Source organism: Anomaloglossus baeobatrachus, chromosome 4, assembly GCF_048569485.1.
Source record: "Anomaloglossus baeobatrachus isolate aAnoBae1 chromosome 4, aAnoBae1.hap1, whole genome shotgun sequence".
In the NCBI taxonomy this organism is placed as follows: domain Eukaryota; kingdom Metazoa; phylum Chordata; class Amphibia; order Anura; family Aromobatidae; genus Anomaloglossus; species Anomaloglossus baeobatrachus.
In genome coordinates, this window is record NC_134356.1 from 309,044,927 (window position 1) to 309,072,202 (window position 27,276).

The window sequence follows — 27,276 nt, forward strand, 5'->3', positions numbered from 1 at the left end:
AGTGCAATGCTGTGTGCTTAGACCTGATTTCAGAGGCCATCACTTACCAGCCTGATCAAACCCTGCTTTATTCATGAGTCCTGCCAGGGGAGAGCTTCCAGGGCACTGCTTCAGCTTCCAGGAATAGCCATGCAGACATCATGCCCACGCCCTCCATTCACCATGCACAGAGAAGCAGTGTGTGCTGTGGGTGAGCGCCCTCCATTCATTGCAGGCAGAGGAGGAGGCATCAGGGTGAGTAGCACATCACAGGACGGCTGTAGGAGCACACGAGGCAGCCATTACATCCTCTACATCACGTCATATGTTATGGAAATAAAGCTACTTACTGGAGCAAAACATGCATGGGGTCCTGAAAGGGTTAAGGCTGAGCTGATTACAGCTGATAGGTGACAGTAGGTGCAGGGGCTATTGTGTCTGGGACCAGGATTTGTGCTGCCCTCCAGGAAGGCAGGATGGGTATACATAACACAGGGTATACATGGGGGCATAGTCACACCTAAGGAGAAGGAGCTTCCCCTCATGCAGCACACCTGTCATGTATACACTATTGTATATTAGGGCATGTGTATTGTATATGAGGGCATCTCTATTGTATATTAGGGCACATCTATTGTATAGGGCATATCTATTGTATATTAGGGTATATCTATTGTATAGGGCATATGTATTGTATATTAGGGCATAACTATTATATATTAGGGCATAACTATTGTATATTAGGGCATATCTATTGTATATTAGGGTATATCTATTGTATAGGACATATGTATTGTATATTAGGGTATATCTATTCTATATTAGGGTATATCTATTGTATAGGGCATATGTATTGTATATTAGGGTTTATCTATTGTATATTAGGGTATATTTATTGTATAGGACATATGTATTGTATATTAGGGCATAACTTATATATTAGGGCATAACTATTGTATATTAGGGCATATCTATTGTATAGGGCATATGTATTGTATATTAGGGCATATCTATAGTATTTTAGGGCATATCTATTGTATATTAGGGAATTGGTATTGTATATTAGGGCATATCTATTGTATATTAGGGCACATCTATTGTATATTAGGTCATATCTATTGTATATTAGGGCATATCTATTTTATAGGGCATATCTATTGTATATTAGGGCATATCTATTGTATATTCGGGTATATCTATTGTATAGGGCATATCTATTGTATATTAGGGCATATCTATTGTATATTGGGGTATATCTATTGTATATGGCATATCTATTGTATATTAGGGCATAACTATTACATATTAGGGCATATCTATTGTATATTAGGGTATATCTATTGTATATTAGGGCACATCTATTGTATATTAGGGCATATCTATTGTATAGGGCATATCTATTGTATATTAGGGCATATCTATTGTATATTGGGGTATATCTATTGTATATGGCATATCTATTGTATATTAGGACATAACTATTACATATTAGGGCATATCTATTGTATATTAGGGTATATCTATTGTATATTAGGGCACATCTATTGTATATTAGGGCATATCTATTGTATAGGGCATATCTATTGTATATTAGGGCATATCTATTGTATAGGGCATATGTATTGTATATTAGGGTATATCTATTGTATATTAGGGCATATGTATTGTATAGGGCATATGTATTGTATATTAGGGCATAACTATTGTATATTAGGGTATATCTATTGTATATTAGGGCACATCTATTGTATATTAGGGCATGTGTATTGTATATTAGGGTATATCTATTGTATATTAGGGCACATCTATTGTATATTAGGGCATATCTATTGTATAGGGCATATCTATTGTATATTAGGGCATATCTATTGTATAGGGCATATGTATTGTATATTAGGGTATATCTATTGTATATTAGGGCATATCTATTGTATAGGGCATATGTATTGTATATTAGGGTATATCTATTGTATATTAGGGCATATCTATTGTATAGGGCATATGTATTGTATATTAGGGTATATCTATTGTATATTAGGGCATATCTATTGTATAGGGCATATGTATTGTATATTAGGGTATATCTATTGTATATTAGGGCATATCTATTGTATAGGGCATATGTATTGTATATTAGGGTATATCTATTGTATATTAGGGCATATGTATTGTATAGGGCATATCTATTGTATATTAGGGCATAACTATTGTATATTAGGGCATATCTATTGTATATTAGGGCATAACTATTGTATATTAGGGCATATCTATTGTATATTAGGGCATATCTGCCAACTCAGGAGATGAGGTATAAGATTTAATATGTGGTGAATTGCCGCAGTAACATGAAAAACGGTTTAGGGAACAGGTGCGTGTTCACACTGACACAATAGTATTGCAAGTAAGTGTTTTTTTCTTCTTTTTTTTACTTTTCGCACATACATTTTTCCTCTTTACAAACTCCTATATAGTAGCCAATGGCAGAAAAGGTTCCATAGCACCTACCGAATACACTGCTGAAAATTATTTCACATGTTGATTAGAGGTTAAATATTTTCTTACAGAGTGTAAAGTAAAATCTGGTTTTGGTCCTTAACAAAATCATAATAAATACAGAAACCCCTGAAATAAGCCAATGAAAATACTTACTTTGTTAAATACGGTGTTTGGATACACTGCTGATTGGGTACAAGTTTACACCATTTTTCATCTAGCTGATAAATATAGGAAAGCCCATCAAGAGCGAGACAGAGATTAAAGGGCACCTGTCAGGTCCTCTACGTCCTCCAACCCAGCAGCATTCATATCTGCAGGACTAAATTCCCTGCCTAACCAGCCCTGTCTAATGTATTCACTGAAATCAATGTTTAATACAAGCATTTATAAAGTGCACTGTTCCAGTGGCGTAATTAAAGTTTGATTGGCAAAGTTTGGACCTGTCCCCCACAATACATGAGGTACAGGATAATGACACTGACACTCGGAGTACGGGATAATGATGCTGACACTTGGCTCTTACCCTCAGCACACAGGTTTCCCATGATCTGAAAGTACTCTATCAGCACCCAGCTTTCCTATGTTCTGATTTCCATCTAGCCCTCAGCAGCCAGCTTCCCCATGCTCTGCTATACATCTTTCCCTCAGCAGCCAGCTTCCCCATGCTCTTCTATACATCTTTCCCTCAGCAGCCAGCTTCCCCATGCTCTGCTATACATCTTTCCCTCAGCAGCCAGCTTCCCCATGCTCTGCTATACATCTTTCCCTCAGCACCCAGCTTTCCCATGCTCTGCTATACATCTTTCCCTCAGCAGCCAGCTTCCCCATGCTCTTCTATACATCTTTCCCTCAGCAGCCAGCTTCCCCATGCTCTGCTGTACATCTTGCCCTCAGCACCCAGCTTCCCCATGCTCTGCTATATATCTTTCCCTCAGCAGCTGGCTTCCCCATGCTCTTCTATACATCTTTCCCTCAGCAGCCAGCTTCCCCATGCTCTGCTGTACATCTTGCCCTCAGCACCCAGCTGTCCCATGCTCTGCTATATATCTTTCCCTCAGCAGCCAGCTTCCCCATGCTCTTCTATACATCTTTCCCTCAGCAGCCAGCTTCCCCATGCTCTGCTATACATTTTTCACCCAGCTTCCCCATGCTCTGCTATACATCTTTCACCCAGCTTCCCCATGCTCTGCTATACATCTTTCACCCAGCTTCCCCATGCTCTGCTATACATCTTTCACCCAGCTTCCCCATGCTCTGCTATACATCTTTCACCCAGCTTCCCCATGCTCTGCTATACATCTTTCACCCAGCTTCCCCATGCTCTGCTATACATCTTTCCCTCAGCAGCCAGCTTCCCCATGCTCTGCTATACATCTTTCCCTCAGCAGCCAGCTTCCCCATGCTCTGCTATACATCTTCTCTCAGCAGCCAGCTTCCCCATGCTCTGCTGTATATCTTTCCCTCAGCAGCTGGCTTCCCCATGCTCTTCTATACATCTTTCCCTCAGCAGCCAGCTTCCCCATGCTCTGCTATACATCTTTCCCTCAGCAGCCAGCTTCCCCATGCTCTGCTATACATCTTCTCTCAGCAGCCAGCTTCCCCATGCTCTGCTGTACATCTTTCCCTCAGCAGCCAGCTTCCCCATGCTCTGCTGTATATCTTTCCCTCAGCAGCTGGCTTCCCCATGCTCTTCTATACATCTTTCCCTCAGCAGCCAGCTTCCCCATGCTCTGCTGTACATCTTGCCCTCAGCACCCAGCTTCCCCATGCTCTGCTATATATCTTTCCCTCAGCAGCTAGCTTCCCCATGCTCTTCTATACATCTTTCCCTCAGCAGCCAGCTTCCCCATGCTCTGCTATACATCTTTCACCCAGCTTCCCCATGCTCTGCTATACATCTTTCACCCAGCTTCCCCATGCTCTGCTATACATCTTTCCCTCAGCAGCCAGCTTCCCCATGCTCTGCTATACATCTTTCCCTCAGCAGCCAGCTTCCCCATGCTCTGCTATACATCTTTCCCTCAGCAGCCAGCTTCCCCATGCTCTGCTATACATCTTCTCTCAGCAGCCAGCTTCCCCATGCTCTGCTGTACATCTTTCCCTCAGCAGCCAGCTTCCCCATGCTCTGCTGTATATCTTTCCCTCAGCAGCTGGCTTCCCCATGCTCTTCTATACATCTTTCCCTCAGCAGCCAGCTTCCCCATGCTCTGCTGTACATCTTGCCCTCAGCACCCAGCTTCCCCATGCTCTGCTATATATCTTTCCCTCAGCAGCTAGCTTCCCCATGCTCTTCTATACATCTTTCCCTCAGCAGCCAGCTTCCCCATGCTCTGCTATACATTTTTCACCCAGCTTCCCCATGCTCTGCTATACATCTTTCACCCAGCTTCCCCATGCTCTGCTATACATATTTCACCCAGCTTCCCCATGCTCTGCTATACATCTTTCACCCAGCTTCCCCATGCTCTGCTATACATCTTTCACCCAGCTTCCCCATGCTCTGCTATACATCTTTCACCCAGCTTCCCCATGCTCTGCTATACATCTTTCCCTCAGCAGCCAGCTTCCCCATGCTCTGCTATACATCTTTCCCTCAGCAGCCAGCTTCCCCATGCTCTGCTATACATCTTCTCTCAGCAGCCAGCTTCCCCATGCTCTGCTATACATCTTTCCCTCAGCAGCCAGCTTCCCCATGCTCTGCTATACATCTTTCCTCAGCAGCCAGCTTCCCCATGCTCTGCTATACATCTTTCCCTCAGCACCCAGCTTCCCCATGCTCTGCTATACATCTTACCCTCAGCAGCCAGCTTTCCCATGCTCTGCTATACATCTTTCACCCAGCTTCCCCATGCTCTGCTATACATCTTTCACCCAGCTTCCCCATGCTCTGCTATACATCTTTCACCCAGCTTCCCCATGCTCTGCTATACATCTTTCCCTCAGCAGCCAGCTTCCCCATGCTCTGCTATACATCTTTCCCTCAGCAGCCAGCTTCCCCATGCTCTGCTATACATCTTCTCTCAGCAGCCAGCTTCCCCATGCTCTGCTGTACATCTTTCCCTCAGCAGCCAGCTTCCCCATGCTCTGCTGTATATCTTTCCCTCAGCAGCTGGCTTCCCCATGCTCTTCTATACATCTTTCCCTCAGCAGCCAGCTTCCCCATGCTCTGCTGTACATCTTGCCCTCAGCACCCAGCTTCCCCATGCTCTGCTATATATCTTTCCCTCAGCAGCTAGCTTCCCCATGCTCTTCTATACATCTTTCCCTCAGCAGCCAGCTTCCCCATGCTCTGCTATACATTTTTCACCCAGCTTCCCCATGCTCTGCTATACATCTTTCACCCAGCTTCCCCATGCTCTGCTATACATCTTTCACCCAGCTTCCCCATGCTCTGCTATACATCTTTCACCCAGCTTCCCCATGCTCTGCTATACATCTTTCACCCAGCTTCCCCATGCTCTGCTATACATCTTTCACCCAGCTTCCCCATGCTCTGCTATACATCTTTCCCTCAGCAGCCAGCTTCCCCATGCTCTGCTATACATCTTTCCCTCAGCAGCCAGCTTACCCATGCTCTGCTATACATCTTCACTCAGCAGCCAGCTTCCCCATGCTCTGCTATACATCTTTCCCTCAGCAGCCAGCTTCCCCATGCTCTGCTATACATCTTTCCCTCAGCAGCCAGCTTCCCCATGCTCTGCTATACATCTTTCCCTCAGCACCCAGCTTCCCCATGCTCTGCTATACATCTTTCACCCAGCTTCCCCATGCTCTGCTATACATCTTTCCCTCAGCAGCCAGCTTCCCCATGCTCTGCTATACATCTTTCCCTCAGCAGCCAGCTTCCCCATGCTCTGCTATACATCTTCTCTCAGCAGCCAGCTTCCCCATGCTCTGCTATACATCTTTCCCTCAGCAGCCAGCTTCCCCATGCTCTGCTATACATCTTTCCCTCAGCAGCCAGCTTCCCCATGCTCTGCTATACATCTTTCCCTCAGCACCCAGCTTCCCCATGCTCTGCTATACATCTTTCCCTCAGCAGCCAGCTTTCCCATGCTCTGCTATACATCTTTCACCCAGCTTCCCCATGCTCTGCTATACATCTTTCACCCAGCTTCCCCATGCTCTGCTATACATCTTTCACCCAGCTTCCCCATGCTCTGCTATACATCTTTCACCCAGCTTCCCCATGCTCTGCTATACATCTTTCCCTCAGCAGCCAGCTTCCCCATGCTCTGCTATACATCTTTCCCTCAGCAGCCAGCTTCCCCATGCTCTGCTATACATCTTCTCTCAGCAGCCAGCTTCCCCATGCTCTGCTATACATCTTTCCCTCAGCAGCCAGCTTCCCCTATGCTCTGCTATACATCTTTCCCTCAGCAGCCAGCTTCCCCATGCTCTGCTATACATCTTTCCCTCAGCAGCCAGCTTCCCCATGCTCTGCTATACATCTTTCCCTCAGCAGCCAGCTTTCCCATGCTCTGCTATACATCTTTCACCCAGCTTCCCCATGCTCTGCTATACATCTTTCACCCAGCTTCCCCATGCTCTGCTATACATCTTTCCCTCAGCACCCAGCTTTCCCATGCTCTGCTATACATCTTTCCCTCAGCAGCCAGCTTCCCCATGCTCTTCTATACATCTTTCCCTCAGCAGCCAGCTTCCCCATGCTCTGCTGTACATCTTGCCCTCAGCACCCAGCTTCCCCATGCTCTGCTATATATCTTTCCCTCAGCAGCTGGCTTCCCCATGCTCTTCTATACATCTTTCCCTCAGCAGCCAGCTTCCCCATGCTCTGCTGTACATCTTGCCCTCAGCACCCAGCTGTCCCATGCTCTGCTATATATCTTTCCCTCAGCAGCCAGCTTCCCCATGCTCTTCTATACATCTTTCCCTCAGCAGCCAGCTTCCCCATGCTCTGCTATACATTTTTCACCCAGCTTCCCCATGCTCTGCTATACATCTTTCACCCAGCTTCCCCATGCTCTGCTATACATCTTTCACCCAGCTTCCCCATGCTCTGCTATACATCTTTCACCCAGCTTCCCCATGCTCTGCTATACATCTTTCACCCAGCTTCCCCATGCTCTGCTATACATCTTTCACCCAGCTTCCCCATGCTCTGCTATACATCTTTCCCTCAGCAGCCAGCTTCCCCATGCTCTGCTATACATCTTTCCCTCAGCAGCCAGCTTCCCCATGCTCTGCTATACATCTTCTCTCAGCAGCCAGCTTCCCCATGCTCTGCTATACATCTTTCCCTCAGCAGCCATCTTCCCCATGCTCTGCTATACATCTTTCCCTCAGCAGCCAGCTTCCCCATGCTCTGCTATACATCTTTCCCTCAGCAGCCAGCTTCCCCATGCTCTGCTATACATCTTTCCCTCAGCAGCCAGCTTCCCCATGCTCTGCTATATATCTTTCCCTCAGCAGCCAGCTTCCCCATGCTCTGCTATACATCTTTCCCTCAGCAGCCAGCTTCCCCATGCTCTGCTATACATCTTTCCCTCAGCACCCAGCTTCCCCATGCTCTGCTATACATCTTTCCCTCAGCAGCCAGCTTCCCCATGCTCTGCTATACATCTTTCCCTCAGCAGCCAGCTTCCCCATGCTCTGCTATACATCTTTCCCTCAGCAGCCAGCTTTCCCATGCTCTGCTATACATCTTTCACCCAGCTTCCCCATGCTCTGCTATACATCTTTCACCCAGCTTCCCCATGCTCTGCTATACATCTTTCCCTCAGCACCCAGCTTTCCCATGCTCTGCTATACATCTTTCCCTCAGCAGCCAGCTTCCCCATGCTCTTCTATACATCTTTCCCTCAGCAGCCAGCTTCCCCATGCTCTGCTGTACATCTTGCCCTCAGCACCCAGCTTCCCCATGCTCTGCTATATATCTTTCCCTCAGCAGCTGGCTTCCCCATGCTCTTCTATACATCTTTCCCTCAGCAGCCAGCTTCCCCATGCTCTGCTGTACATCTTGCCCTCAGCACCCAGCTGTCCCATGCTCTGCTATATATCTTTCCCTCAGCAGCCAGCTTCCCCATGCTCTTCTATACATCTTTCCCTCAGCAGCCAGCTTCCCCATGCTCTGCTATACATTTTTCACCCAGCTTCCCCATGCTCTGCTATACATCTTTCACCCAGCTTCCCCATGCTCTGCTATACATCTTTCACCCAGCTTCCCCATGCTCTGCTATACATCTTTCACCCAGCTTCCCCATGCTCTGCTATACATCTTTCACCCAGCTTCCCCATGCTCTGCTATACATCTTTCACCCAGCTTCCCCATGCTCTGCTATACATCTTTCCCTCAGCAGCCAGCTTCCCCATGCTCTGCTATACATCTTTCCCTCAGCAGCCAGCTTCCCCATGCTCTGCTATACATCTTCTCTCAGCAGCCAGCTTCCCCATGCTCTGCTATACATCTTTCCCTCAGCAGCCATCTTCCCCATGCTCTGCTATACATCTTTCCCTCAGCAGCCAGCTTCCCCATGCTCTGCTATACATCTTTCCCTCAGCAGCCAGCTTCCCCATGCTCTGCTATACATCTTTCCCTCAGCAGCCAGCTTCCCCATGCTCTGCTATATATCTTTCCCTCAGCAGCCAGCTTCCCCATGCTCTGCTATACATCTTTCCCTCAGCACCCAGCTTCCCCATGCTCTGCTATACATCTTTCCCTCAGCAGCCAGCTTCCCCATGCTCTGCTATACATCTTTCCCTCAGCAGCCAGCTTCCCCATGCTCTGCTATACATCTTTCCCTCAGCAGCCAGCTTCCCCATGCTCTGCTATACATCTTTCCCTCAGCAGCCAGCTTCCCCATGCTCTGCTATACATCTTTCCCTCAGCACCCAGCTTCCCCATGCTCTGCTATACATCTTTCCCTCAGCAGCCAGCTTTCCCATGCTCTGCTATACATCTTTCACCCAGCTTCCCCATGCTCTGCTATACATCTTTCACCCAGCTTCCCCATGCTCTGCTATACATCTTTCACCCAGCTTCCCCATGCTCTGCTATACATCTTTCACCCAGCTTCCCCATGCTCTGCTATACATCTTTCCCTCAGCAGCCAGCTTCCCCATGCTCTGCTATACATCTTTCCCTCAGCAGCCAGCTTCCCCATGCTCTGCTATACATCTTCTCTCAGCAGCCAGCTTCCCCATGCTCTGCTGTACATCTTTCCCTCAGCAGCCAGCTTCCCCATGCTCTGCTGTATATCTTTCCCTCAGCAGCTGGCTTCCCCATGCTCTTCTATACATCTTTCCCTCAGCAGCCAGCTTCCCCATGCTCTGCTGTACATCTTGCCCTCAGCACCCAGCTTCCCCATGCTCTGCTATATATCTTTCCCTCAGCAGCTAGCTTCCCCATGCTCTTCTATACATCTTTCCCTCAGCAGCCAGCTTCCCCATGCTCTGCTATACATTTTTCACCCAGCTTCCCCATGCTCTGCTATACATCTTTCACCCAGCTTCCCCATGCTCTGCTATACATCTTTCACCCAGCTTCCCCATGCTCTGCTATACATCTTTCACCCAGCTTCCCCATGCTCTGCTATACATCTTTCACCCAGCTTCCCCATGCTCTGCTATACATCTTTCACCCAGCTTCCCCATGCTCTGCTATACATCTTTCCCTCAGCAGCCAGCTTCCCCATGCTCTGCTATACATCTTTCCCTCAGCAGCCAGCTTCCCCATGCTCTGCTATACATCTTCTCTCAGCAGCCAGCTTCCCCATGCTCTGCTATACATCTTTCCCTCAGCAGCCAGCTTCCCCATGCTCTGCTATACATCTTTCCCTCAGCAGCCAGCTTCCCCATGCTCTGCTATACATCTTTCCCTCAGCACCCAGCTTCCCCATGCTCTGCTATACATCTTTCCCTCAGCGGCCAGCTTTCCCATGCTCTGCTATACATCTTTCACCCAGCTTCCCCATGCTCTGCTATACATCTTTCACCCAGCTTCCCCATGCTCTGCTATACATCTTTCACCCAGCTTCCCCATGCTCTGCTATACATCTTTCACCCAGCTTCCCCATGCTCTGCTATACATCTTTCCCTCAGCAGCCAGCTTCCCCATGCTCTGCTATACATCTTTCCCTCAGCAGCCAGCTTCCCCATGCTCTGCTATACATCTTCTCTCAGCAGCCAGCTTCCCCATGCTCTGCTGTACATCTTTCCCTCAGCAGCCAGCTTCCCCATGCTCTGCTGTATATCTTTCCCTCAGCAGCTGGCTTCCCCATGCTCTTCTATACATCTTTCCCTCAGCAGCCAGCTTCCCCATGCTCTGCTGTACATCTTGCCCTCAGCACCCAGCTTCCCCATGCTCTGCTATATATCTTTCCCTCAGCAGCTAGCTTCCCCATGCTCTTCTATACATCTTTCCCTCAGCAGCCAGCTTCCCCATGCTCTGCTATACATTTTTCACCCAGCTTCCCCATGCTCTGCTATACATCTTTCACCCAGCTTCCCCATGCTCTGCTATACATCTTTCACCCAGCTTCCCCATGCTCTGCTATACATCTTTCACCCAGCTTCCCCATGCTCTGCTATACATCTTTCACCCAGCTTCCCCATGCTCTGCTATACATCTTTCACCCAGCTTCCCCATGCTCTGCTATACATCTTTCCCTCAGCAGCCAGCTTCCCCATGCTCTGCTATACATCTTTCCCTCAGCAGCCAGCTTCCCCATGCTCTGCTATACATCTTCTCTCAGCAGCCAGCTTCCCCATGCTCTGCTATACATCTTTCCCTCAGCAGCCAGCTTCCCCATGCTCTGCTATACATCTTTCCCTCAGCAGCCAGCTTCCCCATGCTCTGCTATACATCTTTCCCTCAGCACCCAGCTTCCCCATGCTCTGCTATACATCTTTCCCTCAGCAGCCAGCTTTCCCATGCTCTGCTATACATCTTTCACCCAGCTTCCCATGCTCTGCTATACATCTTTCACCCAGCTTCCCCATGCTCTGCTATACATCTTTCACCCAGCTTCCCCATGCTCTGCTATACATCTTTCACCCAGCTTCCCCATGCTCTGCTATACATCTTTCCCTCAGCAGCCAGCTTCCCCATGCTCTGCTATACATCTTTCCCTCAGCAGCCAGCTTCCCCATGCTCTGCTATACATCTTCTCTCAGCAGCCAGCTTCCCCATGCTCTGCTATACATCTTTCCCTCAGCAGCCAGCTTCCCCTATGCTCTGCTATACATCTTTCCCTCAGCAGCCAGCTTCCCCATGCTCTGCTATACATCTTTCCCTCAGCAGCCAGCTTCCCCATGCTCTGCTATACATCTTTCCCTCAGCAGCCAGCTTTCCCATGCTCTGCTATACATCTTTCACCCAGCTTCCCCATGCTCTGCTATACATCTTTCACCCAGCTTCCCCATGCTCTGCTATACATCTTTCCCTCAGCACCCAGCTTTCCCATGCTCTGCTATACATCTTTCCCTCAGCAGCCAGCTTCCCCATGCTCTTCTATACATCTTTCCCTCAGCAGCCAGCTTCCCCATGCTCTGCTGTACATCTTGCCCTCAGCACCCAGCTTCCCCATGCTCTGCTATATATCTTTCCCTCAGCAGCTGGCTTCCCCATGCTCTTCTATACATCTTTCCCTCAGCAGCCAGCTTCCCCATGCTCTGCTGTACATCTTGCCCTCAGCACCCAGCTGTCCCATGCTCTGCTATATATCTTTCCCTCAGCAGCCAGCTTCCCCATGCTCTTCTATACATCTTTCCCTCAGCAGCCAGCTTCCCCATGCTCTGCTATACATTTTTCACCCAGCTTCCCCATGCTCTGCTATACATCTTTCACCCAGCTTCCCCATGCTCTGCTATACATCTTTCACCCAGCTTCCCCATGCTCTGCTATACATCTTTCACCCAGCTTCCCCATGCTCTGCTATACATCTTTCACCCAGCTTCCCCATGCTCTGCTATACATCTTTCACCCAGCTTCCCCATGCTCTGCTATACATCTTTCCCTCAGCAGCCAGCTTCCCCATGCTCTGCTATACATCTTTCCCTCAGCAGCCAGCTTCCCCATGCTCTGCTATACATCTTCTCTCAGCAGCCAGCTTCCCCATGCTCTGCTATACATCTTTCCCTCAGCAGCCATCTTCCCCATGCTCTGCTATACATCTTTCCCTCAGCAGCCAGCTTCCCCATGCTCTGCTATACATCTTTCCCTCAGCAGCCAGCTTCCCCATGCTCTGCTATACATCTTTCCCTCAGCAGCCAGCTTCCCCATGCTCTGCTATATATCTTTCCCTCAGCAGCCAGCTTCCCCATGCTCTGCTATACATCTTTCCCTCAGCACCCAGCTTCCCCATGCTCTGCTATACATCTTTCCCTCAGCAGCCAGCTTCCCCATGCTCTGCTATACATCTTTCCCTCAGCAGCCAGCTTCCCCATGCTCTGCTATACATCTTTCCCTCAGCAGCCAGCTTCCCCATGCTCTGCTATACATCTTTCCCTCAGCAGCCAGCTTCCCCATGCTCTGCTATACATCTTTCCCTCAGCACCCAGCTTCCCCATGCTCTGCTATACATCTTTCCCTCAGCAGCCAGCTTTCCCATGCTCTGCTATACATCTTTCACCCAGCTTCCCCATGCTCTGCTATACATCTTTCACCCAGCTTCCCCATGCTCTGCTATACATCTTTCACCCAGCTTCCCCATGCTCTGCTATACATCTTTCACCCAGCTTCCCCATGCTCTGCTATACATCTTTCCCTCAGCAGCCAGCTTCCCCATGCTCTGCTATACATCTTTCCCTCAGCAGCCAGCTTCCCCATGCTCTGCTATACATCTTCTCTCAGCAGCCAGCTTCCCCATGCTCTGCTGTACATCTTTCCCTCAGCAGCCAGCTTCCCCATGCTCTGCTGTATATCTTTCCCTCAGCAGCTGGCTTCCCCATGCTCTTCTATACATCTTTCCCTCAGCAGCCAGCTTCCCCATGCTCTGCTGTACATCTTGTCCTCAGCACCCAGCTTCCCCATGCTCTGCTATATATCTTTCCCTCAGCAGCTAGCTTCCCCATGCTCTTCTATACATCTTTCCCTCAGCAGCCAGCTTCCCCATGCTCTGCTATACATTTTTCACCCAGCTTCCCCATGCTCTGCTATACATCTTTCACCCAGCTTCCCCATGCTCTGCTATACATCTTTCACCCAGCTTCCCCATGCTCTGCTATACATCTTTCACCCAGCTTCCCCATGCTCTGCTATACATCTTTCACCCAGCTTCCCCATGCTCTGCTATACATCTTTCACCCAGCTTCCCCATGCTCTGCTATACATCTTTCCCTCAGCAGCCAGCTTCCCCATGCTCTGCTATACATCTTTCCCTCAGCAGCCAGCTTCCCCATGCTCTGCTATACATCTTCTCTCAGCAGCCAGCTTCCCCATGCTCTGCTATACATCTTTCCCTCAGCAGCCAGCTTCCCCATGCTCTGCTATACATCTTTCCCTCAGCAGCCAGCTTCCCCATGCTCTGCTATACATCTTTCCCTCAGCACCCAGCTTCCCCATGCTCTGCTATACATCTTTCCCTCAGCAGCCAGCTTTCCCATGCTCTGCTATACATCTTTCACCCAGCTTCCCCATGCTCTGCTATACATCTTTCACCCAGCTTCCCCATGCTCTGCTATACATCTTTCACCCAGCTTCCCCATGCTCTGCTATACATCTTTCCCTCAGCAGCCAGCTTCCCCATGCTCTGCTATACATCTTTCCCTCAGCAGCCAGCTTCCCCATGCTCTGCTATACATCTTCTCTCAGCAGCCAGCTTCCCCATGCTCTGCTGTACATCTTTCCCTCAGCAGCCAGCTTCCCCATGCTCTTCTATACATCTTTCCCTCAGCAGCCAGCTTCCCCATGCTCTGCTGTATATCTTTCCCTCAGCAGCTGGCTTCCCCATGCTCTTCTATACATCTTTCCCTCAGCAGCCAGCTTCCCCATGCTCTGCTGTACATCTTGCCCTCAGCACCCAGCTTCCCCATGCTCTGCTATATATCTTTCCCTCAGCAGCTAGCTTCCTCATGCTCTTCTATACATCTTTCCCTCAGCAGCCAGCTTCCCCATGCTCTGCTATACATTTTTCACCCAGCTTCCCCATGCTCTGCTATACATCTTTCACCCAGCTTCCCCATGCTCTGCTATACATCTTTCACCCAGCTTCCCCATGCTCTGCTATACATCTTTCACCCAGCTTCCCCATGCTCTGCTATACATCTTTCACCCAGCTTCCCCATGCTCTGCTATACATCTTTCACCCAGCTTCCCCATGCTCTGCTATACATCTTTCCCTCAGCAGCCAGCTTCCCCATGCTCTGCTATACATCTTTCCCTCAGCAGCCAGCTTCCCCATGCTCTGCTATACATCTTCTCTCAGCAGCCAGCTTCCCCATGCTCTGCTATACATCTTTCCCTCAGCAGCCAGCTTCCCCATGCTCTGCTATACATCTTTCCCTCAGCAGCCAGCTTCCCCATGCTCTCCTATACATCTTTCCCTCAGCACCCAGCTTCCCCATGCTCTGCTATACATCTTTCCCTCAGCAGCCAGCTTTCCCATGCTCTGCTATACATCTTTCACCCAGCTTCCCCATGCTCTGCTATACATCTTTCACCCAGCTTCCCCATGCTCTGCTATACATCTTTCACCCAGCTTCCCCATGCTCTGCTATACATCTTTCACCCAGCTTCCCCATGCTCTGCTATACATCTTTCCCTCAGCAGCCAGCTTCCCCATGCTCTGCTATACATCTTTCCCTCAGCAGCCAGCTTCCCCATGCTCTGCTATACATCTTCTCTCAGCAGCCAGCTTCCCCATGCTCTGCTGTACATCTTTCCCTCAGCAGCCAGCTTCCCCATGCTCTGCTGTATATCTTTCCCTCAGCAGCTGGCTTCCCCATGCTCTTCTATACATCTTTCCCTCAGCAGCCAGCTTCCCCATGCTCTGCTATACATTTTTCACCCAGCTTCCCCATGCTCTGCTATACATCTTTCACCCAGCTTCCCCATGCTCTGCTATACATCTTTCACCCAGCTTCCCCATGCTCTGCTATACATCTTTCACCCAGCTTCCCCATGCTCTGCTATACATCTTTCACCCAGCTTCCCCATGCTCTGCTATACATCTTTCACCCAGCTTCCCCATGCTCTGCTATACATCTTTCCCTCAGCAGCCAGCTTCCCCATGCTCTGCTATACATCTTTCCCTCAGCAGCCAGCTTCCCCATGCTCTGCTATACATCTTCTCTCAGCAGCCAGCTTCCCCATGCTCTGCTATACATCTTTCCCTCAGCAGCCAGCTTCCCCATGCTCTGCTATACATCTTTCCCTCAGCAGCCAGCTTCCCCATGCTCTGCTATACATCTTTCCCTCAGCACCCAGCTTCCCCATGCTCTGCTATACATCTTTCCCTCAGCAGCCAGCTTTCCCATGCTCTGCTATACATCTTTCACCCAGCTTCCCCATGCTCTGCTATACATCTTTCACCCAGCTTCCCCATGCTCTGCTATACATCTTTCACCCAGCTTCCCCATGCTCTGCTATACATCTTTCACCCAGCTTCCCCATGCTCTGCTATACATCTTTCCCTCAGCAGCCAGCTTCCCCATGCTCTGCTATACATCTTTCCCTCAGCAGCCAGCTTCCCCATGCTCTGCTATACATCTTCTCTCAGCAGCCAGCTTCCCCATGCTCTGCTATACATCTTTCCCTCAGCAGCCAGCTTCCCCTATGCTCTGCTATACATCTTTCCCTCAGCAGCCAGCTTCCCCATGCTCTGCTATACATCTTTCCCTCAGCAGCCAGCTTTCCCATGCTCTGCTATACATCTTTCACCCAGCTTCCCCATGCTCTGCTATACATCTTTCACCCAGCTTCCCCATGCTCTGCTATACATCTTTCCCTCAGCAGCCAGCTTCCCCATGCTCTGCTATACATCTTTCCCTCAGCAGCCAGCTTCCCCATGCTCTGCTATACATCTTTCCCTCAGCACCCAGCTTCCCCATGCTCTGCTATACATCTTTCCCTCAGCAGCCAGCTTTCCCATGCTCTGCTATACATCTTTCACCCAGCTTCCCCATGCTCTGCTATACATCTTTCACCCAGCTTCCCCATGCTCTGCTATACATCTTTCACCCAGCTTCCCCATGCTCTGCTATACATCTTTCACCCAGCTTCCCCATGCTCTGCTATACATCTTTCCCTCAGCAGCCAGCTTCCCCATGCTCTGCTATACATCTTTCCCTCAGCAGCCAGCTTCCCCATGCTCTGTGGATACAAGGAAGGAAGAAGTCGTTCATTTTGCCCAGGTGCCTACATACCTCAAAAACTAGAAGCAAAAAGTAGTCAAATGCACTAGTGTGCAGATAAAAAATTCATTTAATAAACAAGCAGTAGTGCAATACAGAGGCATGGATATAAATATAAGTATAAAAGGTTTACAAAGACAAGGGGGTGATAAGATTCCCCACATGTGGATGCATGCAGAATCGTATCATATCAGTCACTTATAGCTCACTGGTATGGTCAGTGCTGAAGAACACATATAGCAAATAGTGTAGACAAGGAAATACTAGCTGAAAAAATCGGCATGCCGACTACACATTGGAGGTAAACAATACAGCAAAAGACCAGAGACCAGTATAGAGCTTACCGAGGTAACAGGAGAAAAAGCATGCAGGCACACACAAGGATAGTCCCGACACGTGTTTCGTGCGGTGACTGCTTCAGGGGACCGTGGACAACAGGACAAAGTGTGAGTCTAATATACCTGCCAAACTTGTACTGGATTAGCAACACCTGTCGCAGTTCAATGGGGCGGAGAGGCGCAGCGTCAGTATGGGCGGCTACTCAAGCGTCATCTGGGTGGAGGGAAATCCCTTGTTGACGTCACGGACCCAGAGGACGCCGGGAAGAGAGCCGCACCCACCGCGCATGCGCGATCCCGTAACCAGGAAGTGCGATCGCAAAACCCATATTAAGTACTGGCAGCAGTGAGGGCAGAAAAATACAAGTGGAGCTTCCTGAATAAAAGTGTCGTATATAGTAATAGCTCAAACAAGGTGGCTCAAATATGCCACAATGAGCATATATAGCTATACAAATTAGTAGAAGCAGGAGCAAACCAATTGTATTTGAACTGCTTGATATAAACAATATACCGGACTTGAGCATATACAAACATTTAATAGATAAAAGATGCATACATTGGATATATATAACATCCCAGCCAGGTACAGAAATGAAAACATCTGCTTGAGTTAGATAATGGAGTAAAGCATTTGCTGCGATAATAATCCAGAATAGATTTCATCGGGGACTCCATTTACAGTAGTTCGTATAGGTGTTCAATGTTCTGGTTACTGTTGCTCCAAAAGAGGTGGCGTGGTACATATCCGGCAAGTATATTAGAGAAACGAAAAAGTGGACTGTGAAGAAGGTAAAAAACACAAAGAGTGAGATTAAAAATAGAAAAAATTTTTTGTTAAAAAGACTCAAAAAGGTCATAAACAGCACATGGAAATTGCAACCAACAAGCAAGGGGCATTAACACAGCCCACAACGGAGGAGACGTGGTGGTTTAAAGGAATGACGCAAACGTTTGTCTTTCATTCAATCCGTTGGGTACCACGGACTCAAGCAGAAAGATCCACCGGCATTCTGCCCGTGCCAACACCCTATGTATATCCCCACCCCTGAGTCCTAGGTGCACCTGGTCAATTCCCCTCACCTTGAAACCTGAGGGGTCCGACCGATGGTGCACCCTAAAGTGGCGGGGAATAGTTTTGAGGGTGTCAACATCCTCAAGTTTAACTTGTTTTGCGGCAATTATATCCGTCACATGTTCTCTAGTGCGGACTTTAAGTTCACGGCTGGTTAGCCCGACATATATCAGATTGCATTCGCACGTGGCATAATAAATTACGCCAGTGCTATTGCAAGAGATATAATGTCGAATGTCAAATGTCCTAGAACCACTAGAGGACATGAAAGATGTTGCCCGGACAATATTACCGTGGCGGCACGCGATACATGATCCACAGGGAAACGAACCAACTAAGGGCCGCCCGATAGAAAAGGGTAGTTTGTTAGATCTTAAATAATGACTGTGGACCAGCATATCGCGTAAGCTACGACCACGGCGAGCCGTCATAAGAGGGCGGTCAGGCAGAGTCTTTCTCAACACGGGCTCAGTTTGTAAAACCGGCCAGTGTTTAGAAAGGATACCTCTGATCTGTTCCCACTGGCGGTTGAATGATGACACAAAACGGATCTTAGGTTCACTGCAGCGTGTCGTGTTGGGATTAAATCTCAAAAGGAGCTGGTCTCGTGGAGCAGACCTAGCGCGTTTGTATGCCCTCTTTATGGATCTTGCACTATAACCTCTCGCCCTAAACCTATCACGCATCTCATTGGCCCGGTCCTCAAATACCCCTGTCTCAGAGCAAATCCGTTTAAGACGGATAAATTGACCTGTAGGGATGGCATTGATGGTAAATTTTGGATGGCCAGAGGATGCGTGAAGAAGGGCGTTAACAGAGGAAGGCTTACGATAGATGTCAGTAGACAAAAGGCGCTGGTCAGTAAGGGATATATTAATATCCAGAAAGTCCACCTTGATGGGGTCAGCATGGAAAGTGAGATAGATGTTAAAAGAGTTGGAGTTCAAGTGACGCACAAAGCCCTCAAGCTCCGAGGTGGTTCCCCCCCAGATGACAAAGATGTCATCAATAAAGCGGAGCCAGCACTGCGCATGGGAGCTAGCCGGCACGCCACCGCCGAAAACCTCTCTCTCCCAGTATCCCAGGAAGAGGTTTGCGTACGATGGCGCACAAGCCGCCCCCATCGCAGTGCCGCGCCGCTGGAGGTAGAACCGTTCCCCGAAGGTGAAGACATTGTGCGTCAGTATGAACTCCAATAGCTCCAGAATCAGCTGTTGTAGAGGGGGTGCCCAGTTGCTCATACTCAAAAAATACTCCACCGCCTGCAAACCATGTTCATGACAAATGTTGGTATAAAGTGTCTCCACATCCAAGGTCACCAGCAGAACACCCACGTCCGCCGTCAGGCCATTAAGCCTCCTGAGGACGTCCGAAGTGTCTCTGACATGGGAGGGCAGCGTCTCAACCAAAGGTTGGAGGTAGAAATCTATAAACTTGCAAACTGCATCGCATAGCCCTCCCATGCCAGAGACAATCGGACGCCCAGGGGGAACCCGAGGGTTCTTATGTATTTTTGGCAGTAGGTAGAACGTGGGCGTTATCGGCAACCTTGGAAGGAGACCATCATAGATCTTTTTTGTTATGGTGCCTGCGGTAAGAGCATTTTCGAGTATGAGAGTCAACTGGGTAAGATAAGCATTAGTCGGATTCGAGGGAAGCAACTGATAGAAGTCAGCATTCTTCAATTGCCTATATACCTCGCGCTCATACATGGTGGTAGGCCAGATCACCACGTTACCCCCCTTATCCGCCGGTTTAATCACGACCCCCTCTAGCTTCTTCAATTCCTCAAGGGCCCGTTGATGTTTAACCGAAAGATTATTGGGTAGGTTGCTCCTTGAGAGAGATTTCAGGTCTCCCATGACCAAGTCATGAAAGATCTGAACCTGGGGGCACAGCGAAAGCGGGGGGAACGTGGTGGAGCGCGGGTACAGATGTGTAGGGAAGATACCAGACAACTCACCAGATGCCTGACCCTCGAGTTCTTCCAGTATACGTGTTGCCTCCTCCTCGGCCTCAGTGATGGACAGGCCAGGACCAGACGTCTTAGAATGCAGCTTGTGGAGGATCAGCCTTCTGAGGAACAGGTTTAAGTCCTTTGCAACTGTAAATAGGTCAAAATTGCAATCAGGCACAAAGGTTAGCCCCAATTTTAACACTTCAACCTGATCATCAGAAAGTACAAGTTGAGACAAATTAATCACCTCCAATTCATTAGATCCACCCTTTTTGGCGGTTGCACCCGGAGTTGGTCTCGGGGGGCCAGGGGGTGCCTTGTTAGGTCGATTTTTCCCCATAAACCCTCTGGTCACGGGTCTCGAGAGAACTTGCGAAGTCACATTCTCGTCCTCCACAGACGAGACCGAGGAGGCAGATACAGAGGCTGCCAAACCAGCAAAGTGTCTTCTACGACGTATGTTCCCCCTCCAACGGTATACCTGCTGATTCTTATAATCGGTGACATCCCGTTGATATTTTTTAGTTTTATTCGAGACCAGTTCCTTTTCCCATTTAGTGAATTCTTTATCCATTGTTTCATTGAAACTGGATAGTTCTGTGGGCGTTAATTCCTTAGGCAGCCGGTCCAAAAGGGTAGCAATCTCTCCATCAAGGTCACGGAGAGAGGCCTCATTGTTTTTAATTAATAAAAGCATAAAGGACTTAGAGCAGGCCGAGGCTGCGTCTTCCCAGTCTCGTTTAAAGGCATCGTCCGTGATATTAAAAGAGGGGAAAACTTGCACCCTAAGACCTCTTGGTATTAAATCTCGGTCGACATAGCGCTGCATAAACGCTTTATTCCACCACAATCTCATCCTGCGGTTATATAAAAGCTTAAGTTGGTTACACAGTTCCCTGTGCGATCTGGAGTCAGTCGTGTTGTCCAATTCACCCTCGGTGTCAAAAACCTTGTTCAACTGGGTCTGCCACGTAGTTTCGCGGACCCTATAATCCATACTGTTCAATAATACTGTGAAAAAACACAGAGAAATACACATGAAAACCGTAGAACAGTGAAGCTGGATCTTAACAGCAGTAAGGGGCAAAGACTTCAGGAAGCATAAATGGATACAAGGAAGGAAGAAGTCGTTCATTTTGCCCAGGTGCCTACATACCTCAAAAACTAGAAGCAAAAAGTAGTCAAATGCACTAGTGTGCAGATAAAAAATTCATTTAATAAGCAAGCAGTAGTGCAATACAGAGGCATGGATATAAATATAAGTATAAAAGGTTTACAAAGACAAGGGGGTGATAAGATTCCCCACATGTGGATGCATGCAGAATCGTATCATATCAGTCACTTATAGCTCACTGGTATGGTCAGTGCTGAAGAACACATATAGCAAATAGTGTAGACAAGGAAATACTAGCTGAAAAAATCGGCATTCCTGGTTACGGGATCGCGCATGCGCGGTGGGTGCGGCTCTCTTCCCGGCGTCCTCTGGGTCCGTGACGTCAACAAGGGATTTCCCTCCACCCAGATGACGCTTGAGTAGCCGCCCATACTGACGCTGCGCCTCTCCGCCCCATTGAACTAAGACAGGTGTTGCTAATCCAGTACAAGTTTGGCAGGTATATTAGACTCACACTTTGTCCTGTTGTCCACGGTCCCCTGAAGCAGTCACCGCACGAAACACGTGTCGGGACTATCCCTGTGTGTGCCTGCATGCTTTTTCTCCTGTTACCTCGGTAAGCTCTATACTGGTCTCTGGTCTTTTGCTGTATTGTTTACCTCCAATGTGTAGTCGGCATGCCGATTTTTTCAGCTAGTATTTCCTTGTCTACACTATTTGCTATATGTGTTCTTCAGCACTGACCATACCAGTGAGCTATAAGTGACTGATATGATACGATTCTGCATGCATCCACATGTGGGGAATCTTATCACCCCCTTGTCTTTGTAAACCTTTTATACTTATATTTATATCCATGCCTCTGTATTGCACTACTGCTTGTTTATTAAATGAATTTTTTATCTGCACACTAGTGCATTTGACTACTTTTTGCTTCTAGTTTTTGAGGTATGTAGGCACCTGGGCAAAATGAACGACTTCTTCCTTCCTTGTATCCATTTATGCTTCCTGAAGTCTTTGCCCCTTACTGCTGTTAAGATCCAGCTTCACTGTTCTACGGTTTTCATGTGTATTTCTCTGTGTTTTTTCACAGTATTATTGAACAGTATGGATTATAGGGTCCGCGAAACTACGTGGCAGACCCAGTTGAACAAGGTTTTTGACACCGAGGGTGAATTGGACAACACGACTGACTCCAGATCGCACAGGGAACTGTGTAACCAACTTAAGCTTTTATATAACCGCAGGATGAGATTGTGGTGGAATAAAGCGTTTATGCAGCGCTATGTCGACCGAGATTTAATACCAAGAGGTCTTAGGGTGCAAGTTTTCCCCTCTTTTAATATCACGGACGATGCCTTTAAACGAGACTGGGAAGACGCAGCCTCGGCCTGCTCTAAGTCCTTTATGCTTTTATTAATTAAAAACAATGAGGCCTCTCTCCGTGACCTTGATGGAGAGATTGCTACCCTTTTGGACCGGCTGCCTAAGGAATTAACGCCCACAGAACTATCCAGTTTCAATGAAACAATGGATAAAGAATTCACTAAATGGGAAAAGGAACTGGTCTCGAATAAAACTAAAAAATATCAACGGGATGTCACCGATTATAAGAATCAGCAGGTATACCGTTGGAGGGGGAACATACGTCGTAGAAGACACTTTGCTGGTTTGGCAGCCTCTGTATCTGCCTCCTCGGTCTCGTCTGTGGAGGACGAGAATGTGACTTCGCAAGTTCTCTCGAGACCCGTGACCAGAGGGTTTATGGGGAAAAATCGACCTAACAAGGCACCCCCTGGCCCCCCGAGACCAACTCCGGGTGCAACCGCCAAAAAGGGTGGCTCTAATGAATTGGAGGTGATTAATTTGTCTCAACTTGTACTTTCTGATGATCAGGTTGAAGTGTTAAAATTGGGGCTAACCTTTGTGCCTGATTGCAATTTTGACCTATTTACAGTTGCAAAGGACTTAAACCTGTTCCTCAGAAGGCTGATCCTCCACAAGCTGCATTCTAAGACGTCTGGTCCTGGCCTGTCCATCACTGAGGCCGAGGAGGAGGCAACACGTATACTGGAAGAACTCGAGGGTCAGGCATCTGGTGAGTTGTCTGGTATCTTCCCTACACATCTGTACCCGCGCTCCACCACGTTCCCCCCGCTTTCGCTGTGCCCCCAGGTTCAGATCTTTCATGACTTGGTCATGGGAGACCTGAAATCTCTCTCAAGGAGCAACCTACCCAATAATCTTTCGGTTAAACATCAACGGGCCCTTGAGGAATTGAAGAAGCTAGAGGGGGTCGTGATTAAACCGGCGGATAAGGGGGGTAACGTGGTGATCTGGCCTACCACCATGTATGAGCGCGAGGTATATAGGCAATTGAAGAATGCTGACTTCTATCAGTTGCTTCCCTCGAATCCGACTAATGCTTATCTTACCCAGTTGACTCTCATACTCGAAAATGCTCTTACCGCAGGCACCATAACAAAAAAGATCTATGATGGTCTCCTTCCAAGGTTGCCGATAACGCCCACGTTCTACCTACTGCCAAAAATACATAAGAACCCTCGGGTTCCCCCTGGGCGTCCGATTGTCTCTGGCATGGGAGGGCTATGCGATGCAGTTTGCAAGTTTATAGATTTCTACCTCCAACCTTTGGTTGAGACGCTGCCCTCCCATGTCAGAGACACTTCGGACGTCCTCAGGAGGCTTAATGGCCTGACGGCGGACGTGGGTGTTCTGCTGGTGACCTTGGATGTGGAGACACTTTATACCAACATTTGTCATGAACATGGTTTGCAGGCGGTGGAGTATTTTTTGAGTATGAGCAACTGGGCACCCCCTCTACAACAGCTGATTCTGGAGCTATTGGAGTTCATACTGACGCACAATGTCTTCACCTTCGGGGAACGGTTCTACCTCCAGCGGCGCGGCACTGCGATGGGGGCGGCTTGTGCGCCATCGTACGCAAACCTCTTCCTGGGATACTGGGAGAGAGAGGTTTTCGGCGGTGGCGTGCCGGCTAGCTCCCATGCGCAGTGCTGGCTCCGCTTTATTGATGACATCTTTGTCATCTGGGGGGGAACCACCTCGGAGCTTGAGGGCTTTGTGCGTCACTTGAACTCCAACTCTTTTAACATCTATCTCACTTTCCATGCTGACCCCATCAAGGTGGACTTTCTGGATATTAATATATCCCTTACTGACCAGCGCCTTTTGTCTACTGACATCTATCGTAAGCCTTCCTCTGTTAACGCCCTTCTTCACGCATCCTCTGGCCATCCAAAATTTACCATCAATGCCATCCCTACAGGTCAATTTATCCGTCTTAAACGGATTTGCTCTGAGACAGGGGTATTTGAGGACCGGGCCAATGAGATGCGTGATAGGTTTAGGGCGAGAGGTTATAGTGCAAGATCCATAAAGAGGGCATACAAACGCGCTAGGTCTGCTCCACGAGACCAGCTCCTTTTGAGATTTAATCCCAACACGACACGCTGCAGTGAACCTAAGATCCGTTTTGTGTCATCATTCAACCGCCAGTGGGAACAGATCAGAGGTATCCTTTCTAAACACTGGCCGGTTTTACAAACTGAGCCCGTGTTGAGAAAGACTCTGCCTGACCGCCCTCTTATGACGGCTCGCCGTGGTCGTAGCTTACGCGATATGCTGGTCCACAGTCATTATTTAAGATCTAACAAACTACCCTTTTCTATCGGGAGGCCCTTAGTTGGTTCGTTTCCCTGTGGATCATGTATCGCGTGCCGCCACGGTAATATTGTCCGGGCAACATCTTTCATGTCCTCTAGTGGTTCTAGGACATTTGACATTCGACATTATATCTCTTGCAATAGCACTGGCGTAATTTATTATGCCACGTGCGAATGCAATCTGATATATGTCGGGCTAACCAGCCGTGAACTTAAAGTCCGCACTAGAGAACATGTGAGGGATATAATTGCCGCAAAACAAGTTAAACTTGAGGATGTTGACACCCTCAAAACTATTCCCCGCCACTTTAGGGTGCACCATCGGTCGGACCCCTCAGGTTTCAAGGTGAGGGGAATTGACCAGGTGCACCTAGGACTCAGGGGTGGGGATATACATAGGGTGTTGGCACGGGCAGAATGCCGGTGGATCTTTCTGCTTGAGTCCGTGGTACCCAACGGATTGAATGAAAGACAAACGTTTGCGTCATTCCTTTAAACCACCACGTCTCCTCCGTTGTGGGCTGTGTTAATGCCCCTTGCTTGTTGGTTGCAATTTCCATGTGCTGTTTATGACCTTTTTGAGTCTTTTTAACAAAAAAATTTTTCTATTTTTAATCTCACTCTTTGTGTTTTTTACCTTCTTCACAGTCCACTTTTTCGTTTCTCTAATATACTTGCCGGATATGTACCACGCCACCTCTTTTGGAGCAACAGTAACCAGAACATTGAACACCTATACGAACTACTGTAAATGGAGTCCCCGATGAAATCTATTCTGGATTATTATCGCAGCAAATGCTTTACTCCATTATCTAACTCAAGCAGATGTTTTCATTTCTGTACCTGGCTGGGATGTTATATATATCCAATGTATGCATCTTTTATCTATTAAATGTTTGTATATGCTCAAGTCCGGTATATTGTTTATATCAAGCAGTTCAAATACAATTGGTTTGCTCCTGCTTCTACTAATTTGTATAGCTATATATGCTCATTGTGGCATATTTGAGCCACCTTGTTTGAGCTATTACTATATACGACACTTTTATTCAGGAAGCTCCACTTGTATTTTTCTGCCCTCACTGCTGCCAGTACTTAATATGGGTTTTGCGATCGCACTTCCTGGTTACGGGATCGCGCATGCGCGGTGGGTGCGGCTCTCTTCCCGGCGTCCTCTGGGTCCGTGACGTCAACAAGGGATTTCCCTCCACCCAGATGACGCTTGAGTAGCCGCCCATACTGACGCTGCGCCTCTCCGCCCCATTGAACTGCGACAGGTGTTGCTAATCCAGTACAAGTTTGGCAGGTATATTAGACTCACACTTTGTCCTGTTGTCCACGGTCCCCTGAAGCAGTCACCGCACGAAACACGTGTCGGGACTATCCCTGTGTGTGCCTGCATGCTTTTTCTCCTGTTACCTCGGTAAGCTCTATACTGGTCTCTGGTCTTTTGCTGTATTGTTTACCTCCAATGTGTAGTCGGCATGCCGATTTTTTCAGCTAGTATTTCCTTGTCTACACTATTTGCTATATGTGTTCTTCAGCACTGACCATACCAGTGAGCTATAAGTGACTGATATGATACGATTCTGCATGCATCCACATGTGGGGAATCTTATCACCCCCTTGTCTTTGTAAACCTTTTATACTTATATTTATATCCATGCCTCTGTATTGCACTACTGCTTGTTTATTAAATGAATTTTTTATCTGCACACTAGTGCATTTGACTACTTTTTGCTTCTAGTTTTTGAGGTATGTAGGCACCTGGGCAAAATGAACGACTTCTTCCTTCCTTGTATCCATTTATGCTTCCTGAAGTCTTTGCCCCTTACTGCTGTTAAGATCCAGCTTCACTGTTCTACGGTTCCCATGCTCTGCTATACATCTTTCCCTCAGCAGCCAGCTTCCCCATGCTCTGCTATACATCTTCTCTCAGCAGCCAGCTTCCCCATGCTCTGCTATAACATCTTTCCCTCAGCAGCCAGCTTCCCCATGCTCTGCTATACATCTTTCCCTCAGCAGCCAGCTTCCCCATGCTCTGCTATACATCTTTCCCTCAGCAGCCAGCTTCCCCATGCTCTGCTATACATCTTTCCCTCAGCACCCAGCTTCCCCATGCTCTGCTATACATCTTTCCCTCAGCAGCCAGCTTCCCCATGCTCTGCTATACATCTTTCCCTCAGCACCCAGCTTCCCCATGCTCTGCTATACATCTTTCCCTCAGCAGCCAGCTTCCCCATGCTCTGCTATACATCTTTCACCCAGCTTCCCCATGCTCTGCTATACATCTTTCA

General features: G+C 48.2%; 2 protein-coding genes across 2 annotated transcripts in view; one reads left to right on the forward strand and one right to left on the reverse strand.

Moving 5' to 3' along the window:
• TMEM117 (transmembrane protein 117) overlaps window positions 1–324 on the reverse strand; it is a 478,554-nt gene extending 478,230 nt beyond the window's left edge. Inside the window, exon 1 of the mRNA XM_075344967.1 lies at window positions 48–324. The gene's annotated coding sequence lies outside the window, so the exon portion shown is untranslated. The remainder of the gene's footprint in view (window positions 1–47) is intronic.
• On the forward strand, window positions 1–26,663 carry LOC142303533 (uncharacterized). Its single transcript, XM_075344969.1, has 3 exons — window positions 1–234; window positions 22,366–23,370; window positions 25,628–26,663. The coding sequence occupies exons 2-3, from the start codon at window positions 22,380–22,382 to the stop codon at window positions 25,744–25,746; spliced, it is 1,110 nt and encodes a 369-aa protein (XP_075201084.1). The 5' UTR covers window positions 1–234; window positions 22,366–22,379; the 3' UTR covers window positions 25,747–26,663.
• Window positions 26,664–27,276: the final 613 nt, after the last annotated feature.